Source organism: Pangasianodon hypophthalmus, chromosome 27 (assembly GCF_027358585.1).
Source record: "Pangasianodon hypophthalmus isolate fPanHyp1 chromosome 27, fPanHyp1.pri, whole genome shotgun sequence".
NCBI classification, from domain to species: Eukaryota; Metazoa; Chordata; class Actinopteri; order Siluriformes; family Pangasiidae; genus Pangasianodon; species Pangasianodon hypophthalmus.
In genome coordinates, this window is record NC_069736.1 from 3,083,927 (window position 1) to 3,107,432 (window position 23,506).

The 23,506-nt window shown below is 38.5% G+C and overlaps 1 protein-coding gene across 1 annotated transcript in view; it reads right to left on the minus strand.

Annotated features, from left to right (window-relative positions):
- The window catches only part of rgs3a (regulator of G protein signaling 3a), a 129,154-nt gene that overhangs the window by 72,035 nt on the left and 33,613 nt on the right, over positions 1-23,506 (minus strand). The window contains exons 10-11 of the mRNA XM_026921592.3: positions 23,101-23,144; positions 3,983-4,114 (exon numbers count right to left, since the gene is read on the minus strand). Of these exons, the coding sequence (XP_026777393.3) occupies positions 3,983-4,114; positions 23,101-23,144 (176 nt within the window). The remainder of the gene's footprint in view (positions 1-3,982; positions 4,115-23,100; positions 23,145-23,506) is intronic.

A 23,506-nucleotide genomic window follows, 5' to 3' on the forward strand; every position in this document is an offset into this window, starting at 1 on the left:
AAAACTTCCACATATAAACGATTACACATTACTTTTAATCTGTTTATGTGGAGCGTCCACCATCCAAGTCCTTGTGTAAGATGTTACTATAGAAATGATTCATGTTACAGAGAAGGAATCAACACCGAATCAGTGAATGAATCAGAATCAAGAACTCAGCTGCGTTGTTGTTTGAATCAGTTACTCACTTGATGGAGATTCTGTGGAATATGCAAAAGGCTCCATAAACTGAATCATGAATTATCTTTTAACAAAATCATGAAGATTAGAGATGTAATTCTGCACCGATCTTCCGACTCACTCTGACGTCATACTCGTGTTAGTCACTAAAGTAAGACTGATGTGCGTTAATATTTTGCGTCAGTACAAACAGGGGAACCCGCTCATTACACAGAGAGAGAGAGAGAGAGAGAGAGAGAGAGAGAGAGAGAGCGCACACAGAGAGTCTCAGGGTCTCAGGAGGGGAGAGATGGAGTCAGGGTGATGAGTCAGGTGATTAGTGAGGAGAGGACACATTGATTCTCTCCCACTGAGGAAGCACAGGAGGCGAGAGAGAAACCACGGCCTTGCTCTTGTCACAGCACGGGATTCACAACGAGCACATGAGCAGAATCAGACCAGTTAAATCATCACGGAGAACAGGAGCCTGATGTGAGCTGGGACTGAAGTCCAGCAGTGTGGCTTCAGACATCTGTGTTTAATCACAGCACACTTTAATAAACGCCAATTTAAGTGAGTGTGGTGTTGGAAGTGATGAGGATGGCTTAACTCATTTACTTAAGAAAAACACACACATGTAGGATTTACTGTGTAGAGGATGAATATTCGGTATTTACATATTATTGGTATAAACTAGCCAAATACGTAGCTGCGGTCCGCCTACACTGCAGAGTAAAGACTACAACAAGCATCAGAAATGTTTTGCTTAATATTCTAATTAATATTATATACATATATATAATATTTAAATAATCAATAATATTCTACAAATACTAAAAATACTCAATAATAGAGCATTAAATAAATAAATAAATAAGACAGTCTGGTAATCTTGTGATGCACCCATATTAATAAAATAAATAATTAACTAAGATAAAAAATTAACTAAGATAAACAGCAATAGCTAATTAAAGCTGATAAACTCAATTAAGGAAGCCAAAAAATTTATGATTGTGATAAAATATGATTAAATGATTATATGATTATATATGATTATGCGATTATATGACTGTCACCCTACTAGTCTGTAAATAGCGCACTGTGTTATAAATACCAATATTTAAAACAAAAAGAACACACAACAACAAACGTGCAGTACCAAAATATCGATTCTCCTTCCACAAGCCAGTGAAATGTGTATGTGTGTGTGTGTGTGAGAGAGAGAGAGAGAGAGAGCCAGTAGAAGAGACCAATGATGTCTGATTCTTAGGCTCACACACAAACACACACACACCTCACCGAGAGTAATCAATGGTCCATTAGCAGAATGGCACAGACAAATTTATTAATGTCTTTAAATCAATACAGGTAGCTCACGGTCCTCGTCTACACACAACAAACTGAACATGAGACAGACCTGGTTTGGGTCAGAAGGAGTTTCTGAAATTTTACAGTATAAATGCTAGAACATGGCAGATGCTGATTATCTGCTCAGCAGTTATCGCTTTCTATTGATGGACAGAGTAGAGGAGGAATAACGCAGTGTGTAGAGTGACAGATTTTAAAGAACAGCTTTGATAAATGGGCTGTGATTTCCACCACTGTAACAAAAATTTAAAAAAGGACCCTGTGGTTATGCTTCAGGGGCCCCTGGGGTCCTCGGACCTGACTTTGCGAACCAGTAGCTTAAAGAACTTAATTTTTTTTTGTTTGTTTATTAGCTCAAGCATTGCGAGTGCGAGTCCCAGCTTTATGGTAAATTCTGATGACGTGCCTAGCTAACTTTTAGACCACGCCCACTTCTGGTTTAAATACGAAAATAGATCTTTTAATTCAACATACACATCCTTACTTCAGGGAGCAATTGGCAACAAAATGAATTCAGCTAGTCATTTTCTTCCATAGTTCTAGTCATGTGACACAATATGGACAATCAGAAATAATGACAACTATCACATGACATTTTTCCCGTACCGTGTGTACCAGTGTCATAGAGAGAGCTCTCATTCCACCTAGCTAGCGGCTTAGCTTGGGGCAAAGTTACCATGATCTCCAGTGAAGGCAATTGAATAAAAACAATAATGAAACCCATACACACACACACACACACACACACACACACACACACGGCTCTAAAACAAGCCAATCCATATATAGCGTGAGTCATGTTATATCAACTGTTTGCGCTCGAAACTCAGCAAACAGCTGCGAAACAAACAAACAACAAACAAACAGAAGGCTGAAACAGAAGGAGGAGAGAAAAAATCGAGGGAGAAAAGCCTGAACAATCACTTCCTGATTCAAGCACAGATAAAACAGACATCTCTCTTTCATGCAGGATGAGAGGAATAATTAAGAGCAGGTGTTGAAGAGTGAAAGCTTTCCGCATGCTAATGAGCCACGGCTTTATACAGCATGTGCTGGAGTTTTCACTGATGCTATTATACGTAAGCGTTTTTTTTATTATTTTAAAACACACACAATGTTGCTTTTACCTTCAATACCACAGAAATAGAGTGATAGATTAAAACCCAGGAAAAAGGAAAACAGTGTGAATTTAAGTCCATATAATAATAACTAAAGAGACTGTAGAGATGCTTTAAAAAATTAAGCTAAAACAATATAATTTTGTCATTTAATTGAAAATCAAATATTTTAATTAAATTTAGAACATTTAGGAAAAAATGGATAAAACAAAAAAAAAATTGCCAACTTGTTGCACGTCATTTTTTCAACTGGAAAAAAATGTTTTTATGTTGTAATTTTTTTTTTTAGTTGAGCAATACTAAAACAAAACATTTAGAACAATGAATTAATTGTTTTAGGTTTTTTTCCAGTGAATCTACAAAAAGAATTTATTTATCACTAATTAAGCAGCAAATAGATTTTACAATTTTGCTGAATCCTTAAAAACTGCAAAAAAGGTTTTCAGCACAACATTGGAACATTGTAATTTTTACATTTCAAAATTGCAATTGTTTACATTAAAAAATTCTATTTAAAAAAATTGAAAATAGATATTGAGATCGTCATATTGCCAGCCCTAAATGTAATATCATGAGCTGTGTTTTCATTATCACTGAAAGCTTAATAGATAGATAGATAGATAGATAGATAGGTAGATAGATAGAAAGATAGGCAAAGTTTATATATTTATTAAATATATATCCATTTTTCTCTATATATTTAAATTATATTAAAGTAATTTAATATAACGGAGTGTGTGATGGAGTGTGTGATGTAGTGTGTGACAGAATGTTTGACAGTGTGTGTGATGGAGTGTGTGATGGAGTGTGTGACAGTGTGTGTGACAGTGTGTGTGAGACAGAGTGTGTGACAGTGTGTGACAGTGTGTGTGATGGAGTGTGTGTGACAGTGTGTGTGATGGAGTGTGTGACGGAGTGTGTGACAGTGTGTGACAGTGTGTGCGTGATGGAGTGTGTGATGGAGTGTGTGATGGAGTGGGTGACAGTGTGTGACAGTGTGTGTGTGATGGAGTGTGTGACGGAGTGTGTGACAGTGTGTGACAGTGTGTGACAGTGTGTGTGTGACGGAGTGTGTGACGGAGTGTGTGACAGTGTGTGTGATGGAGTGTGTGATGGAGTGGGTGATGGAGTGGGTGATGGAGTGGGTGACAGTGTGTGACAGTGTGTGTGTGATGGAGTGTGTGACGGAGTGTGTGACAGTGTGTGACAGTGTGTGTGTGACGGAGTGTGTGATGGAGTGTGTGACAGTGTGTGTGATGTAGTGTGTGATGGAGTGTGTGACGCTGTGTGTGACGCTGTGCGTGTGTGTGAGACGGTGTGTGTGACAGAGTGTGTACCTGCTCAGAGGGGCTGAACGTCTCTCTGCACTCCAGCTGAAGCTGCTTTTCAATGTTATCACTCAGACACTGACACACTCTCGTCTTCTGCTCCAATGAGTACGCCTCCAAACTCAGGAGACAGTCACACTTCTACAGAGACAGAGAGAGAGAGAGAGAGAGAGAGAGAGAGAGAGATTAAAAGAGAGGTCATGAGTAAAAGTGAGGGATAGAGAAAGAGATTGCAAGAGATGGACGTGGTCATGAGGGATAGAGTGAGAGGGGATGAGAAAGAGGGTGAGAGAGAGATGGAGAGGAAAACAGAAATTGAGGTCACATGTAAAAATGATTGATACAGAAAGAGAGAGAGAGTGATGGAGATTGCAAGAAAACAGAGAAACAGGAGGTCACGAGTGACAGAGTTTGTGCGTGAAAGAGAGAAAGAGAGAGAAGTGTGAGAGAGAAAACATGGAGAGAGAGAGAGAGAGAGAGAGAGAGAGAGTCAAAGAATGAATGAGAAAGACAAAGGGTCACAAGTAAAAGAAATGGATAGAGAAAGAGAGATGGAGGTAGAAATTCAGGGACAAAACATGGTCACAGATGAGAGCAAACATATGAGAGAGAGAGAGAGAGAGAGAGAGAGACAGAGAGAGAGTAGAAGAGACAGGGAGGAAGAAAGGGGTGAGGAGTGAAAGAAAGGGGAGTGAGAGATGGTGTCACAAGTGAAAGAGACAGATAACAAAAGAGAGATAATCAGAGAGACAGACAGAAGATGAAGAATGAGAGGGTAAATGACAGAGAGATGGATAAAGAAAGAGTGTAAGATGGAGAGAGAGGGAGAGTCAAAGAATAAAAGAGTGGAAGAAAGGGAAAGAAAAATAAAGTGGAAAAACAAAGAGAGAAAAATGAAAGAAAATGAGTAGAAGGGGCAAGGAGTGAAAGAAATGGGGGGAAAAAAGGAGGAGAAATGGAACGACAAAAGAGAGATAAAAGTGTGTGATGGAGAGATTGGGAGAGATAGGGGTAGAAATTAAGAGAAAAACAAAGAGAGAGGGTCATGATTGAGTGCACGAGAAAAAGAGGGATAGCAAGGAAAGAAAGGGAGAGAGAAAAAGGGAGAGAGAGAGAGGGAGAGAGAGGGTCAAAGAATAAAAAAGGAAGGGGGAAAATAAAACAATGAAGGAAAGAGGCAGAAATTGAAAAGGGGGAAGAAAAATGTAGAGAAATAGTTAAGGAGAGAAAGATAGAGAGAATAAAAAAAAGCGAGAGAAAAAGACAGATGTCCAATTTCCTTTTTCACTGTTCTTTTATTAACATTATTATCAACCAAGACGTGACAACACAACTCTAACATCATTTATCATGGCGCGCTGCAAGAGAAAAAGAAAAAGAAACGAAATGACTTCGAGGAGAGAGAGACGTTATTATATATTATGTAAGGAGTTATTATACATTATGTAAGGAGTTATTATGCATTATTATGCATTATGTAAGGAGTTATTATGCATTATGTAAAGAGTTATTATGCATTATTATGCATTATGTAAGGAGTTATTATGCATTATTATGCATTATGTAAGGAGTTATTATACATTATTATACATTATGTAAGAAGTTATTATACATTATGTAAGGAATTATTATACATTATATAAAGAGTTATTATGCATTATTATGCATTATGTAAGGAGTTATTATGCATTATGTAAGGAGTTATTATGCATTATTATGCATTATGTAAGGAGTTATTATGCATTATTATATATTATGTAAGGAGTTATTATACATTATGTAAGGAGTTATTATGCATTATTATGCATTATGTAAGGAGTTATTATGCATTATTATATATTATGTAAGGAGTTATTATACATTATGTAAGGAGTTATTATGCATTATGTAAGGAGTTATTATACATTATGTAAGGAGTTATTATGCATTATGTAAGGAGTTATTATGCATTATTATGCACTTAATCACGTCACACTTTTTAACAGTTTATAGTTATGTTTAATGTTGTGGAACGTCCACAAGACGAGTTAGTTCCTGTTCTCACTAATGTTATAGCTATAAACAGTCGTTCCCTCTTCCGCATTTCCTCCTCTCTTGCTCTCTCTCTCTCTCTCTTTCTCCAAAAAAAGTAGATTGTCATGTTACCGTGAAAGCGTAAAGTGCTGAAAACTTTACAAAGCACCGCGACTGTTTAATGGGAGGAGCCCTGACACTCAAGACTCCTCCCATAAATGTTACATAAACTCCTAACAAAACATTACACCACATCAATGATTATACATTTTTATCTGATTATTATAAATCGTCAATGTGGAGCATCTGCCGTACAAGTCCCTGTGTGTGAGCTGTTGCTATAGAAACAATGACGTATTAAAATGAGCGCATTAATATAAATCGCTCATATTACAGTCAGAACTACTGGCTGAGTCGTGCTGTTCTAAAAAAAAAAATATGCACAACGCTCGATTCTGACCAATCAGATTCAAGAATATGACCATGCTATGGTTTAAGAATCGTTAACGTCATGCAGTATAAGTAGTGTTTATAACACATTATATCATAAATACTGAAGAAACCTGCACAGAAGATTATTTATATTAATTATTATTTATATTTATTATATTTATATTATTTATATTTTTGGGCCATTAGGATTCTTCTGTGCATAAAAAGCACCCTGGAGGTCACATGACACTAAGCGTCATGTCCGTGCTATTTAAATCCATTAACTGTCTCAGTGGAATTTGATCCTATATTGATCAATGCTGACCTCGGCCTGCGAGTTTTTCACACTTGTCTAAAAGCAGAACTCACGCAAACCAACCAGGTGATGAGATTTCACAAATCAATAGAGCTAACAACTTTCTTGGAAGTGAATTAATGCCAAGGTTTTTTTTATTATTATTATTTCACCAGAAGCAAATGATCGAGTCGGAGACGTCTGCACTGAATTGACTTTGCTGAAATGAAGCTGAGAGATAGATGCATCTTAATCAGTTATTACAGAAACACTGGAGAGTTTATTTAACAAAAATTCATTTAAGCCTATAAATCACCATCTTGTACCATTAATTGACCTCCTCATATCATTTTGTTTTGTAGAATTTTCTATAACCAATGTTGTAAAGAATTCTTTGTGATTTCAAGTTTATTAAAGATAAAACATCACTGCATCACATACAAGTGCATCAGTTAACATGCTGATCCTTAGCCAAAACTAGTAAGTCTAATAAATATCAGCCAATACAACGCAAAATATATAATTCATATAGTTTTCGCTTATCTTGGTGGGGATCATGGTGGCAACAAGAGGACAAGGTCAGCCCTGACTTCTCCATCCCCAGCCAGAGATTCCAGCTCCTCCTGGAGGATTCCCAGATGTTCCAAGGCTGACTGTGAGATATAATCTGTCCAGCAGGTCCTGGGTTTGCCCCGGGGTCTCCATCCAAAGGGACATCCCTGATGTATCTCTACCAACCAGGGGTTCTCCTTGTAAGGTGCTAGAACCAACTGACTCCTATCAACTTCGAGGATCTCTCAGAATGTCAAGCTCCTTACCTTGTCACAGAAATTAAGACCAGGAATCCTCCCGAAGTTATTCTTTCAGTCACTACTTAGAGTTCATGACCACAGTTGAGGACCGAGCTTCTGCTTCTCCACCACAGACTGATCACAGCAGCTATAACACTGCTGCCGATCTGTTGGAACCCGATCTGTTTGTCCAACATATGCTGTCTTTTTTTCCTTCGCTCGTGAAGAAGATCTCAAGATACTTAACCTCCTCCACCAGGGGCAAATCTCTCCCTTCATGGTATGAACAGCACATCCTACTCTTTTCCAGGAGACCACCATATAACAAAGGTAAGTAGTAAAACATCATCTTTCATCATTCATGAAGTCTATGCCAGGAATACCGAGAGCGAGGAGGGAATACATCCTGAATGGAATGCCAGTACATCACAGGACATCACACACATCCTTGACAGCAAGGAGTCACCAATCCATGGTGTTTTTTGGGAGGTGTGAGGAACGTGGAGAACCCAGAGGAAACCCAGACACAGCAAGAACATGTGGAACATGCGAAATTCTACACCGGCTGTAACCCGAGCTTGATCAAAGCCCAGAACCTGGAGCTGTGAGGCAGCAACGCTACCCTCTGCACCACCGTGCTGCTCCGAAGCTTCCAGCACCTGGTATTCCCAAGCCTGCTTAGCTTCTGAGATCAGATGCTTCTAATCAGACTTAGTCATTTCTGTTTTAAATAATCTTAGAAAAAGGTATTATAATACTTGTGGTATCTCAGAAAAGTGTATTGTGACATAATTTATCACAGTATCAATATTATTTCGCCATATTGGCCAGGGATTTGATTGTTTTAAAATCTGTTTATATTGTCTGTAGATAAATAAAACGAAATCTGACCTGTTTTAGTATGTGAAATTTGAATATTAACACAAACTCTAATAAACAGCCTGGAAATAAAATGCAGCTTAGCTAAATGTGTATACATAGAACTTTTCAAGCCTTCAAACTCCAAACATCTTTAGGAGGCTGTTTCCTGTTTCTATCCAAGGAGCGAACATTGTTACGCCAACAGATCAGTGTATTTATACATAGAGGCTGTTTTTCCTGTGCTCTCAGAGTGGCCCTCGGACAACAAGAATCCTCCACACATGACTTCACATGACTCCAGAATTAGAGGGTGAACATGCACCGTGACATTAAAGTCCACTTATAGCCTCAGCTGGACTGTAAGTACTGTGTGCCAAGATCAAGATGAACCAAAGCTAAAGGCTAAAACATAAAATATCTAATGTGCCTAAAGGAATAACAGATCAGCTTTGTGCTATAAAGGAGAAAGAAAGTCCAAGGTTTAATGAAAACACATCAATAAAAATGGTCCCTGACAGATGGATGAGCAGCATGCAGTTCACGGGGACACACTCTATAAAAATGAAGCCGTATTTCCAAGTATTTTAGTCGAAGGATAAGCCGTAGCAAAGATACTATGGATTGTGATGCTCGGCTATTCATGCCACACACAGACCTGCCAAGCTTTCTGCATTTTGCGTGGGAGTGTCACATTTTAACACTGCATTTATACAATGCTACGAGTTATCACACAAAAATACACCAAAATGTGTCTTCTTTTTCTCCCCCCAAAAAAATTCGCCATACAAATCTGAAATGATTGACATTTGCATAGGAGATTTGAACTCTCTGATATTAACAGGCACCATGGAAGCCCCGCCCCCTTCCTTCCTCTCACTTGAAGGATGTGGTTTCACTTTCTGTCGATGTAAATATAGAATGGTTTGAGTTCATTAATGTGAAATAAAGTCTATAAGCGTATGATCAACAGAGGTAGTATTAGACAAGTATATAGGCTATTTAACTTCATTAGGGACGACACCAAAAATTTTCGGGTGAAAGAGCAAAAAAAGATTTTGACTGAAAAATAGGCCTACAATTAACACTTTATAAAAAAATTTAAAGGTAATGATCATTAGAAAGTGATTAAAAACTCACCAGTCAGTGCAGACCCACTGCACTGCATTACTGCTCTTTGGTAGGTTAGCTTGCACCTTTTATTGCTATATATATATCGTTTTTTTTTTTTTTTTTGGTGAGAATATCAATTTATTGTAAGTGCCTGTCAGCTTAACCAACACAGAAAACGCTTTCAGCCACCTCTCATGGTAGGTATAATCATTCCCCTGCTGCAGTGATTCTGTAATTGCAGAGCTTTACAGAACACACTTGAAGGCAAAAGGCTCAAGGGTGAAATCAACATGAACACTATAAAGAAAGACAAAGCACTGCAGTCTACATTAATTATGTAAAACAGGAAAGCTCAGGAAGAGCCGCAAAACAATCAATATTGTGACTAAGCGAAGAAATTCAAAATGGCTGGTAATCCTGCTGAGGAAAAGAGTATAGACAGGCATAAGCGGTCACTCACATGACCAGAATAATGCATGCTAAGAAGCAAGAAACCAGGAAGACCAGTACTAAGCAATTAAGCATCTTGCACCAGCTGCGAATTCAAATAAAACATTAAATATTTATTACTACAGACAGTTCTCTTTGTTCTCATGAAATGATGCAACCAAGCCATTAAATCCTAAAATAAAATCAAAACTAATTATCTACCCATAAAAACACAAGGGCGCCATGAGACGAGACTATTACACCATGTAATGAAGCTCTAACTCCGGCTCGCTGAAAACGAATCAATTCTCAATCAATCTTTTTTATCTCATCCTAGTTTCCGATGTCCTGAGAACCAACGATGCCACGAGTTATTTGTGCTCTCTAGCTGCTGACGACAAAACGCCAAGAGTTATCAAGGAACAGACAGAAAACACCAAACAAGGGAGGGACCGAGGCCGTTTATTAGACGAGTATCTCTAGACGGATGATGAAATGCAGTTGTCTTAGTGGCAGGCCCCAAAATCAATATAAGTCATTCGAGCCGATCTGTCATTTTAACTTAATATGGGAGCTTGAAATTTGTTTCTGGAGCCCAAACAGTAAAACCTGTATGTCCCAGAGAGTCGAAGAGGCAACATGGCTGTAGAAATCAATAAGACGGCTTTCTTTCTTACTTTCTATCTTTCTTTCTTTCTTTCTTTCTTTCAATTTTCCAATCATTACATTATTTTATTTAATAAATAAACACATGCTATTTTTATGGTTATATTTAATGTTCTGGAATGTCCGTCAAATACATTAGCTCATGTTATCGCTCACATCATAGCAGCTATACACAGTCTTTTCTTCACCAGGCCTGTTTTTTTACCTTTCTCTTAAATAACAGTCTGTTATGTTACAGAGAAACCAGGAAGCACAAAATTCTCCGTCCTGAAGATTTTCCCATGGAGGACTGTTTCATCAGCCACGCTTTTTCACTCATCCCTACAATGTAGAATCTCTAACTAAAGCATGGTGAGCAAAATGAGGAAAGCTCCAAAGAGGAATTTAAAGCACTGTGGAGCAGTACACTAAACTACAAGGAAAAGAAACTTAACATTCACCTTTAATTAAAACACTGGCAGGTCAAACCAAATTACAGTTAATTTACTGGTTAATTTCAGTACATTTATGACAATCAGTAATGGGAGCTGTAGCACTTTTCACAAAAATGCAGTAGAATCCAGTGCTGTACGTTTCCAATAGATAACTGAATTGATATTTGCTAATTATATTTAATTGTTGGGAACCCTGACCAGGATAAAGCCATCCATTTTTTTTCCCAATAAATTCACAAACACATACAGCCGTCAACAATAAGCGATGTTGCAAACACCTGGACTAACATAATTTTCCCAGGCTGTGTTTACAGACCACATGTTGTTCGATCAAAAATATTCATTTCATTTAGAAATTCAGAATTAACTGTTTATTTTTCATACATACATGTGAAGTTTTGATGTTAGCATAACAATGAGAAGCATGTGAGTTCTGTCAGACTGTAACAAGCAGCAAACATTAACAAGTCTCAGCAAAACATATTCCAAATGAACTTCATAAAACAGCACAACACGTCTCACAACAGTCTGCTTTGACATATTAATTGGATAAATTACAGTTATTGGTAGATCTTTTAAAATGTGCAAATTCAAGGCCTCAGAGGAACACTGTGTTTTTGCGGCTACCATGTTGGCTCGGCTGGAAAAAAAAAAAAAATTTCTGGACTTCTACATGCATCATTACATTTTACTTGCTTTATTCTTTATATGAGGACAGTTCAAAAAATCAAATGCATGAAATCAGTGATACTTGTTAGAATTCTTAAATGGGGTCGTTGCAAGCCTTTCATACTTTTTTTTTTTTTTACTTTTAAAGGGCAGATTTAAATTATATTATATTATATTATATTATATTATATTATATTATATTAAAGCAGATGTAAAATATAAAATTCAGTACCATTTGTTTAACAAGAAATTAACTGCAAGAAGATACGTTTGAGCCAGGCTGGCCGGAGATGCCCAGCATTTTGAAGTAGAATTAAATATTTTGTGGTCCAGACTCAGTGTCTCATCAGATGATTGAGGGGACAGAAATCATCCACATAGCTGAGATGACTCTCAAACACCCACAGAATGAAACACAGCTGCAGTGGGACAGCCAACTCCCAAAAGTTACATCCAGAAACAGCCAGACTTACACAAAAAACATTCCTACAAAAAAAGAAAAAAAAAACCTTCCCACAGAAATACAGCATGCTATTTAAGAAACGTGTAAAAGCCACTACAGATGGCGTGGTGCTGAGTAACAAAATAAGATACTTTACTAAATAAAAGTCCTTAACTTTTACAAAAGCAAATCATTTTAATACATGCAGGCATTCAACTTACTTCATCATGGTTATGACCAGATCATGATGAATGGATGGTATGCATAATGGCTGCAATAATTATTTGACATAACCAACTACAAATGCATGAAATTTCATTGAGATGAATCCTCAGTGCAGACCCAAAAGTCCAGTGGGTGGAGCTTGATCCAGCTCCACCTATAACCCTTTAACAACATACTTAATGTGTTGTCTCCACTCCTGTACATTTGGCGTGACTCCGCCCAGGTAGGAGGAGCTGGATCAAGTCCCACTCCACGCCCTGGATATTTGGTTCTGTGGATTTTTTAATATTTAAGGCATCATTTACTCAACCAGCAACGAAAACAAACTATAACACATTATTCTACAATGTTATTGAGTTCTCACTTCTGACTGGTCAAAAGGTGTTGATTATTTGACCTCAAATACCTCACTGACACATGCCTGCGCCTCTTCATTAGCGAAAAAAACATCACACAAAATACTGTATTTGATTAATATCAGTAAGTCCAAAAGCTGACATTTTCGATCACGTTTACTCACATGATTTCTTAGAAACATCTCCTTATTCTTGCAAACATATGACTTATCGAGTCTGCTGGATGGCAGACGTTTTGGCTGACATAAATAAAGCAAAGCGCAAGTCCTGCACACTCCTCCTCCGCTCACCGCTGTAGGAGGAAAGTGTTTCTGTGCAGACAGAGAGGAGGAAGTGTGTTTATTTATTTATACTGGGTACAAACAGGAGACAAACATAGTCGTAGATGTCCCACGCACTGACATCACTTCCCTTGTACAGAATGACGGATGCAATAGCAAAAACACCTCAAGAAAAGGAGAACTTTCTTCTCCATAACTGCCTTATGAGTGTGGATGTGCATGTTTACTTCCAGTTGTAGAAGATTTGCAGCTACCTGTCCAATATTTTACGAATAGCACTGACATGCCCAGAAGTATCTAAAACTTCACGCTTCATAGAAAATTTATGAGAGGTTTATCAGTAGATTACAGAATGCCCATATAAAGCATAGAGTCCTTGGTTCCTGCAGAGGTTCAACTTGGAAACCTCTCTAAAATGAATCCATTCCATTCCTGGAATGGCCTTAAGCTGCCTAAGGTCACAACCTACAGTCTTAGAAAAACAGGCTCCTTGAGGGTCCTTTCTAGAAAGTTTCAGGGATCCTTGCTCCTAAAAAGGTCTGTTCTTTGTCTGGAACCAAGGAACCCTAAAACTCTAAAGGACCCTTAAGGATTCCTTTCTTTCTAAGATTTTAAACATGTTAAGACCTTGTTTAACACCTTATTACCTATATACACTTCCCTTTTAGAGGGTGTTCTTTACATATTTTCAGGGTTCCTTATTTCTTGAAAAGTTTCATCTGGGACCCTCTCTAAATGGGAAATGTTGAAGGGTTCATTTGGAAACCACTCGCTGTTTCATAAGTTTAAAATTTGTATCCTGAATTTATATATTTCTGTAAAGCTGCTTTGTGACAATGTCCATTGTTAAAAGCACTATACAAATAAAATTGAATTGAATTGAACCATGTTTCAAAGAGTTCTTAACCTGCCTATGCCCTTAATCTAAAATCCCTCAAATGTTCTTTGTCCAGCAGGTCCTGGTTGCTACTGTTTTTGCTACTGGGGTTAAAATGACTGAGGGGGTTGAAGTGAATATTGCAACCTTTCTTAATCTACAAAACATCTTGTTCTTCCATAGATCATATATTGTCTGAGAGCTCTATAAGAAGTTGCCCTAGGCGCAGGATGAGGGTGGGGGTCATAGGTCCCATCAAGAAAAGAGTTGCAAGGCTAAGAATCAGCAGTTTCCCATGCCCTGCTAACAAAGCCAGATTCAGCTTGGTGTACTAGACCTGACTACATCTGACTGAATCATTTCTACTCATTGCAAGCCTGCTCTCACATCATCTGCTCTCACATCAGACTGTGTAAAGAAGACTCCTGCAGGAGAAACAAGAGAAAGGATTGAATGCAATTTTGCTACCACGTGGCCATCATGGTATCAGTGCCCATGATGCACTTAATCTCCATGTATCTCTTGTACAAGGTCAATATTCTGTGTAGGCACAATCCCTGTGCACGGTTCATCAGGGATTTGCAGCAGCGAATGCCAAATATCAAGTTCATTAAGACTGGAAATAGCTGACCTCAGTCTCCAGCGGCTCTTAACTTCGAAATAAATTCTCAAGCTTCTGGTCTCTAAGGTAGCCACTCATTTAGAAACAAGGTCGCTCTAGCGTGTGATCTTCAAAATAGCGCAGCAAGTCAATTTTGGTTTGGTCTGGTTAATCGGAGGCCTGGGCCCAATGTTACAAACACTTCTGGATGGACTGAACTACTTAAATCAACATACCAGACATTGTAACACTGGCCAAGACCTAAATTATGTAATAGATGGGCAAAACCCTGCAATAGCACTGCAAGAGAGTGATCTCTGATCCAAAGAAAAGAGCATGGACAAGCAGAAGTCCAAATGGAGGAGTGGAGGAGTGTCCCTTGGCTGATTTGCTAGCGGAAGCTAGTCTAAATACCAAAGTTCATGTGACACTGTTGTGACCTAAAGGCACTACAGATAATTCAAACTGAAGTGAGGCTCTTACACAACTCCTGGGTTATAGCAGAGGAAAAAAACGATGCTATATTTGCAAAGGAATCTGCGCTGCAATTTTTAGAGCATTATGTCAGACACTAAATCAGGCATCTGTTGCAATGGAAGCATTAGAAGCATTTAGCAAGATAGTGACATGTAGCCACGGGAAACACAATATCTCATTTTCCTTTGCTCAGCCCAGGGGATATGTCAACAGGTTTTAAAACCAAAGATGATTGCTCCCTTATAACCAACCAGGGGTGATGGATAATTCAAACCAGACAAGATTATCCTGATGATAAAATGGTGCTGTCAATCTGATAATCTCCCACGATGTGATATAATTGTTGGGTTTATAGTTCTAATACCATGATTTACTTGCTTTCACCAAGACCACGCCAAATGAATATTCCACTCCTGCCTTTTTCTCAGCAGACGAGATTAAGAGATCTCTGGGGCATGCATTTTCCTGAAACATGCCCAGTCGAATCCATTTGTCTTAGTACAAGTAGGAACGCCTTGATGGCTTCTAAAGGCTTAAGAGGCAGTATATTATAATGCACTCATCACCTACAAGTGGAGGAGATGAATGTGTGGCTGTAGAGTGGATGTTATTAGTCTGAGATCTGAGAATAGCAATGGCCATGATAGAGTCGAGTTCAGATCTACAACACCTGTCTTTGTTATTTGACCTTCCAGTCAATTTCGATTTACTGTATGACATGCAAAAATGGAAAAACTCTTATAACCATGGTTTCATCTTTCCCATTCATACGTGACTGCTTTCTTAATGCGTATAGAGACATTACGAAAAAAAATAAAGCGGAGAAGAAAGCATCAAAGATCGTTGGTGCTTCTGGTAGTCTACGTAACTAGTCCAGTCCATGATAGAATGCTCAACTCCAATAGTTTCATTGTCAAGCTATTGATAGATGTTAGATTTTAGCCTCATATCTCATATCACCACCAGACAATACTTCTCATGGCGCTAAAGGAAATGGCCCAACACCAGAAATTAAACAGCCTGTCAGCAATAACCTAAAAGATGTCAGAATCTCATAAACAGTGTTTCTTGATGTCAGTTTCCGTACAACAACTCTACTCAGTGGCATGTCATTTCCAAATTACCAGACTGACACCCTGAATCAACAGACTACAATATTCCTATTAGCAGCAGTGCCAGGTGGGATCACTTCCATTATCACCTCCTACGTGAAGTGCTCTGAAATTGTGTATCTCATCTAACATTGAGTCATCAGCATGCATTTTCTCTGTCACATACTTTTCCAGCTTTTCATTCAGCTGAGAATGAAAGAGCTTCATTGAGTTCACCTTCTGTGAAATCCTGTTATCGCCTAAGCCCCAATGGTTTAAGTGTTATTTTTCAGATCTGTGTTATGGAGCTCAGTGAGTGCTTTTGGATCTTATTGTTATGTGTTATGGCTCCTTCATGGCACTGCTGGTAAGAGGAAGCAGGCTGTTTTATGCTAAAGGTGTGCAGTCTGTCAAAGGATTACAGATGACCACCAGAAACACAATAATTTCACTGTGAAAGAATTTAACAACAATGTTTGTCCATTCTGTCAGCATCTAAAGGGTTATCTGTTATAGAGCAAACCAATGGAAAGAGAAAAGGAATGTCATGTCATCCATGTCATCCACAATTATAGGCAATGGTTAAGCATGATGATGTTTATGATGATGATCATGCTGATGCTGATTACGGTGAACATGTTAGAGGTGAAGAAAATAATGATAACGATTATAATGATTATGATTATGATGACAATGATGATGATGATTGAGATGGTGTGGAGAACATGATAATGCTGATGATGATGCTAATGATGAAGGCAACAGAGGTGAAGGTGGTTGTAGGGAGTATGATGATGATGAAGTAAATGGTAGAGGTGGTAAGGAGTATTATGATGATTATGAAGATGGTGTAGGTTGGAGTGGAGTTGGATAAGATAATGATTGGAGAAGCTGATGAGGAGGAGGATGAGGAGGATGATAAAGGTTTTGATTATGAAAGTTATGGGGTTGTTGAAGATGATGATCAAGAAAAAATTAGATTGATGGTGGTAGTTGTGGCGGTGGTGATGGCAATGTTGGAGGAGATGAAGATCATGAAGGTGAAGATAATGATCACTGTTGTGGAGGAGGAGAGAAAGAAAAAACAGAAGAAGAAGAAAATGATGATGATGATGATGATGAAGATGATGATGATGATGATGGCGGTGGTGATGGTGGTGGAAAAGAAGAGGAAGAAGATGATGCTGATAATGATGATGATGATGATGATGGTGGCGGTAAAGAAGAAGATGAAGAAATAGCGCAAGAAGAAGAAGAAGATGATGATGATGATGATGATGGTGGTGGTGGTGGAAGTGGTAGAGATGAACATGAAGTAGAACAAGAAGAAGAAGGTGATGATGATGATGATGATGAAGTGGTACTGATGTGGACTTGTTTATAATGGTAATGCTGCATAAACACACAGACACCATCTGCACTTAATCCAACATTTCACACTTTAAACTGAAGCTCTCTCTCTCTCTCTCTCACTCTCTCTCTCTCTCTCTCTCTCTCTCTATGGACTCTGTGAAAGCTAAAGGAACTCACATCAGCGTAATCCGAGAGCAGATGCTTATGCAGAGAGTCTCCTGATCTGAGAAACCTCTTCTTGCTCACTGCTCTGTCCGATAAATTCCCCATAACTGCAGTCCACACGGAGTACAGGACACAGCAGCTCAGATTCTTGTTCCTCGTTAGCTCTTTCGGTCTTTCTCTCTCTCTGTCCTCTCCCTCTTTCACAGGATATCTTGTTTGAATCTGGGTTAGATAGGCTCCTGGGTGGGTTTGTGCTAAAATAGCCTGACCGCTTGCTAGCATGCTGGTGGGGCGCACAGTGCTTGTGGCTCAGAACGAGAGGACACAAATGATAGGATTCATGGGATTGGGAAGAGATGCGTAAAAAATAATCCCCGAGAAATGTTTCAATCAATATAGCTCAAACTACAAAAAGCTTCATACAGCTACAAAATTGATATCGTGTATCCTCACAGAAAAAAATGGGACAAAAAGATAAGTCTCAGGCTTCTAATAGCACCATGATTTCTGCAAAGAAGTGCAGATGAGAGCACTTTGAAATATGAAGCCACAGCAACCACAGAGCAGGTTGCAAAACTCCAAGCTCAGATTTACTGTCGAGATGATGACAAACAACTTCAAAAAGCTGCTATAATCCGCAACACAACCTGTCATTCCTCCTTACAGAGGGCATTCCTGGGTCTTATCTCCTTCTTCCAGACTGAACAACAAACTCAGAAGGTGAGAAAAACACCACATGGCTATATAGCAAACATCCCAAAATAACCTACACTAACCCACAGGTGCAAGTTAAATAAATTGTGCTTTCCAAAAGTGGGCATGTTGCCAAGGATTCAAAATAACTGTGTGAATTAAAACAATATGTAAATTATGTTCTTATATCTCTGTTTTACTCTTTTTATACCACATCAGTTTGTCAATGATTACAATTTCTTATTTATTAAAGTGTACTTTTTATCCATTTATACTTACATTTAATATTAACACGAACTAAACAACATAAAAGACTAAACTCTAAAAACTAATAGACAAATTGAAGTTTTAGCCCTGAGACTGAACAATGCAGATTGGTTTCTACTGCCCAGTTTGTAGATGTTACATTTATCATTCATATCAATATCATATCAACAAAAAATTCCAATTAGATTTACAAAAATGTCACTGATTTCCTTTGTTCTTCTTTATGTTGCGTAAGTTGTTAAATACCAATAACTCTTAAATTGCTAAGCACTTTCAAGGCACAGATGGTTTACATTTAGCCACACCTATAAAACTCCATAAAAGGCAAAGAGAGCTGAAAATGACAAAATGCTGACTAAATCAAAAAGAGCGCCTTCTTAGCATGGTATGCGCTAAATCCTCCAGCAACTGTTAGCTGCCATAGACACACACAACCCTTTGTCCTTTTCTTGGGTGCCATTAGTTTTGTCCTCACTGATATGTAACTTGACAGCATAATCCGTATATAAAGTCACAGTAACTCATTGCTAATTATATGATTCTGATTATAAGATAATCATTTGAGGTTCACATTAGTGAGTCTCCTTCTATGTAAATTTAAAAACTCAGGAAATGTAGCACACGAACATTTTTTCCAACTAGCTGGATTTGCATAAATGCTCCTGCAAACGATTTATGAATAAATTCATACATAAACAGTTTGATAAATGAGGCCCATCGCTAATACATCGGACTATATTGCATTTATCGAGATTTGATACTTCCTGTTAAAAGGACACAAAACACACCTCTTATCCTTTATGCAACAAGGTTGTCTATGAAGAGCAACATCTAAAATCCAGGCATTTCTCCTTGTTGATGTTTCCAGATGCTATTTTCTCTTCTACTCAACACAATTTCACCTCTATATCCGGTAACAAAAACCCTTAAGGGGGGAAGCACCAATGCAATTACACATTTCAGAGGCAGGAGAAATGACCTGAACTTTGTGCATGGATGACATGAAGAGGGGGGAAAAAAACATACACACATGCCAGATCTATTCTGCTAACAAGATTGTTACACTATTACTGCATTGTTCTATCTCCCTCGTCTCTTTTCTTTCGTTCTCTCTCAGAGATGGTCTCCGGGTACTATTACGCTGGAGCTTGGAGACAAGGGAAGAAAGCGGAATTGAATTAGGGCCGTGGATTGCATTACAACACTCCACCAGTCCACTGCACCAGTCCACTCACATCACTCACAGATCCTTACATATGGTTTCACCACAGTCGAATATCATTTTATTTATATATTTACTCATAGTAATTACAAATGAATACACATCAATAAACATAAAGACACAGTGCTTGTGTGGGCAAATTAATACATCTGAAGAGCATGTATTAAAAAAATTCCTGGAATTCTGTTTCCATATAATAATGAATTTTTTCTACTTTTATTTTCTTTCCCTTTCTTTTTTTTATATTCTCTTTCTTGTCTGTGGTACTCACAGGAAAAATATTTGTCTCAGAACGCAATATGCTTTTATTATTTTTCTGTAAGTTGAATATAAATGTCCTCCACACAGCCATTATGAGCCATTAAGCATGTACTGCATGTTTATCGCCCTGGGGAAGGACAGAGAAAATGGTGCAGACTTGGTGATCAACAACCTGTGACAAGTTTCTCCAACTACCTAAAGATATCTCACATTTAAACAGGCCCTTACAGGGGTAGTTTTGCTCCACTGTCACGGCCACATGCTGCCATTGATCACAAACCACTGATGAAGGTGTAATTTATCCACAGCAATCGATAAACAAGTATTTACAGAGAGAGAGAGAGAGAGAGAGAGAGAGAGAGAGAGAGAGAAAGAGAGGGAGAGAGAGAAAGAGAGAGAGACGACTTTAACCCCTGCTACTTCAAGTAAATTTTACTATCAGTGTAATGTTTTTCCTACAGTCTGTAATAACACCCTAAATTACTGCTATATCAATATTAAACTGCTAACATTCCCCCACACGCCCAAAATATTAACAACCCCATCAGCTAACTCTGCATTCACACCAGCAATGGTGCAATAAAGTGTATGGTAGACATGTCTTCAGATACGAGATATGATTTGTTGCGATACGATTTTTTTGGTCATATCAGCCGCCCCTGGAATAGAATAGAATAGAATAGAATAGAATAGAAGACTGCAACAATATAGAATAAATTGCAGTACACAGAATGGAACAGAATAGAGTGGAATGGAATATCATAGATAGAACAGAATAGCATACAACAAAAAGAATAGAAGGAGTGCAATAGAACCGAACAGCATACAATAGAAGAGAATTGAATAGAGTGGGATAGTGTAGAGTTGAACAGAATTTAATACAATACAAGAGAGCGCAACAGAATAGAAAAGAATAGACCAGAATAGAGTGCAAATAACAGAACAGAGTGCAATAGAATTAAGTTGAATAGAATAGAATAGAAATACAATGGAGCACAATGGAATCGAACAGAGTGCAATAGAATAGAGAGCAGTAGTAGAGAGCAGAGTTGAGAAGGTAGAATTGAATTGAGTTTTGAAGAAGAGAAGAGTGCAAAAGAATAGAATCCAATAGAATACAATGCAATACAATAGAGCACAATAGAATAGAACAGAGTGCAATAAAGTGGAATAGAGTGCTGTAGAAGAGAACAGTGTTTAGAAGAATAGAATTGAACTGTATTGAATAGAGACGATAAGAAGAGAGGAGAATAGAATAGAATAGATTGCAAAAGAATAGAAAAAGGGCGTAACTGAATAGAAACAGATTGCAGTAGAACAGAATAGAACACAACACCATGCAAAAGTCACACATGTCCTCTGCTTCTGTCCGTGTTACCCCTCATCCTCTCTGCACTGTCTGTGCAGTTTTGTCCCGTTCTGCCCCTCACACTGTCGGCCTGGGCTTTGACCAACAGCTCCAGCTTTAATTCTGGGATTAACCCTAATATGCAGTCGTGTCCTAGCAACTGCATGTTACAAACACATTCCTCAGCTTTAACGTGATTATATTTATATTTGATAACTGATCATATTCTGGCTCCTGAAAGGGTGTTTATGGGGAATTTATCATTAGGACTCCCTGACTGTGTACAATAAACTTTTAAATAATTGGACACAAGCAGGAAGTAGGAAGATGTCTCCACGCTGCACTGACACACGTCCTCCTCTGCAGAAGGAGAAATAAATAAAGCTGCTCATTACGAGGAGAAAGTGAGTGGCAAGCCGAGGAGTGACATGCAGAATGAAATGGATGCCGTCATCACCACGTCTCCTGCAGAGTCACTTCCTGTCATATGCGACAGCTACAAACTCCCAGCTGGAGTCACCACACTCCGACATCTCCGACACACACCACATGGCCGCAACCTCACGCCTGGAAAAACGCTCTGTTTTAGGGAACTAATTGGACAGACTGCATTTTTTTTTTTTTTTTACCCTTTCTACGGCCGTGGGCCATGTGTTGAAAGCTTCAGTCGGGCCCCGTCTGCTGTGTTTAAAATAGGCAAGAAGTTGTTAAAAAATTCATTGGGATTTAATTAGATGATACATTGCTGTTTTCAGAAGGGGATGGGGAAAAAAGAGGACAATGACGTAGATGATAATCGCTCGGGGAGGAAAGGAAAACAGACTTGAGTAAAGAGGATTAGGAGAATTAGAAGAGAGGCAGAGAAGACAAGAGAAGTCTAGTAGCAAATGGAGCTTCTGTGTTTAATATAAAGAAAGATGTCAAAAAAGTTTCCACTTATCTCCGATGTGATCGATCAGCCAAGACTTGTTGTTCAGTTTTACACTGGGGGAACGCGCTAATCTAACTCACCCTAAATCTGTTCCATAAATACACAGCTGCATAAATATAACGCAAAAACTCTGTTTAAAAATAAGATTACAAAGATTAACAATGTTTATGAAGAGTTGAGTGTATTTATGAAAAAAAAAAATATTTTGGGTGACACCGACATCCATTAGCTACTTTAGCATCATAGCTCTGGTGCAGAACTAAAGAAACAAACATCAGCTAACACTTTAGTGTGGAACGGATGGATGGATGGACAGATGATTGGTTGGATGATTGGTTGGTTGGTTGGATGATTGGGTGGATGGATGAATGGATGGATGAACAGTTGGCCAGATTGCTGGATAGAGGAATGAATCATTGGGTAGACAGATTAAAGGTTGGATAGGCAGATGCATGGATGATGGAGGAATGAACATTTGGATAGTTAGAGAAATGGATGGATGGATGGATGGATAGATAGATGGGTGGATGGATGGATGGAGGAATAAATGACTGAATAGACAGCTGGATAGAGGAATGAATGCTTTGATAGTGAAATTAATGTTCGAATGGAGGGATGGATGTATTTATGAAAAGTTGGCTAGGATGGAGGAATGAATGGTTGGATAGACAAGTAGATGGATGGATGTGTATAAGACACACAGATAAACAGGTATTTTAATGACACAGACAAACAGACAAATAAGCAGCCAGACGGATAGACAAAGTGACAGACAGACAGACAGACAGACAGTCAGACAGACAGACAGACAGACAGAATAAACTGTAGGTAACTCACCTCAGTCATGTGGATGAGGTAGAAGCGAAGCTCATCACTATGATCTGTACACAAACAGAAACAAGACGTCAGCATTGCAGGAAAACACAGAAGTCTTTATAACACTGATTAAATGTATCGTAACACCACGCCACAGCAATTTCCACAAAATACAAAAAACAAGAAAGCCTGCAGGATGCATACTGCAGAAAGAAAACAATCACACACACACACACACACACAGAGAGAGATATTCCCTAAACACAGCTAGTTTATAGTTTAAATCCCTCCTGCTGCCCAAGCCCTCAGCCTCATTTCTGTCTGATTACATTGATTTCCTGTTATTCCCAGCTGTCCATCACACTGTCTCCCCGCCCTCTCGCAGGCTCACTCTGTCACTTATTTGGTGACAGGCACTGACAGCTGG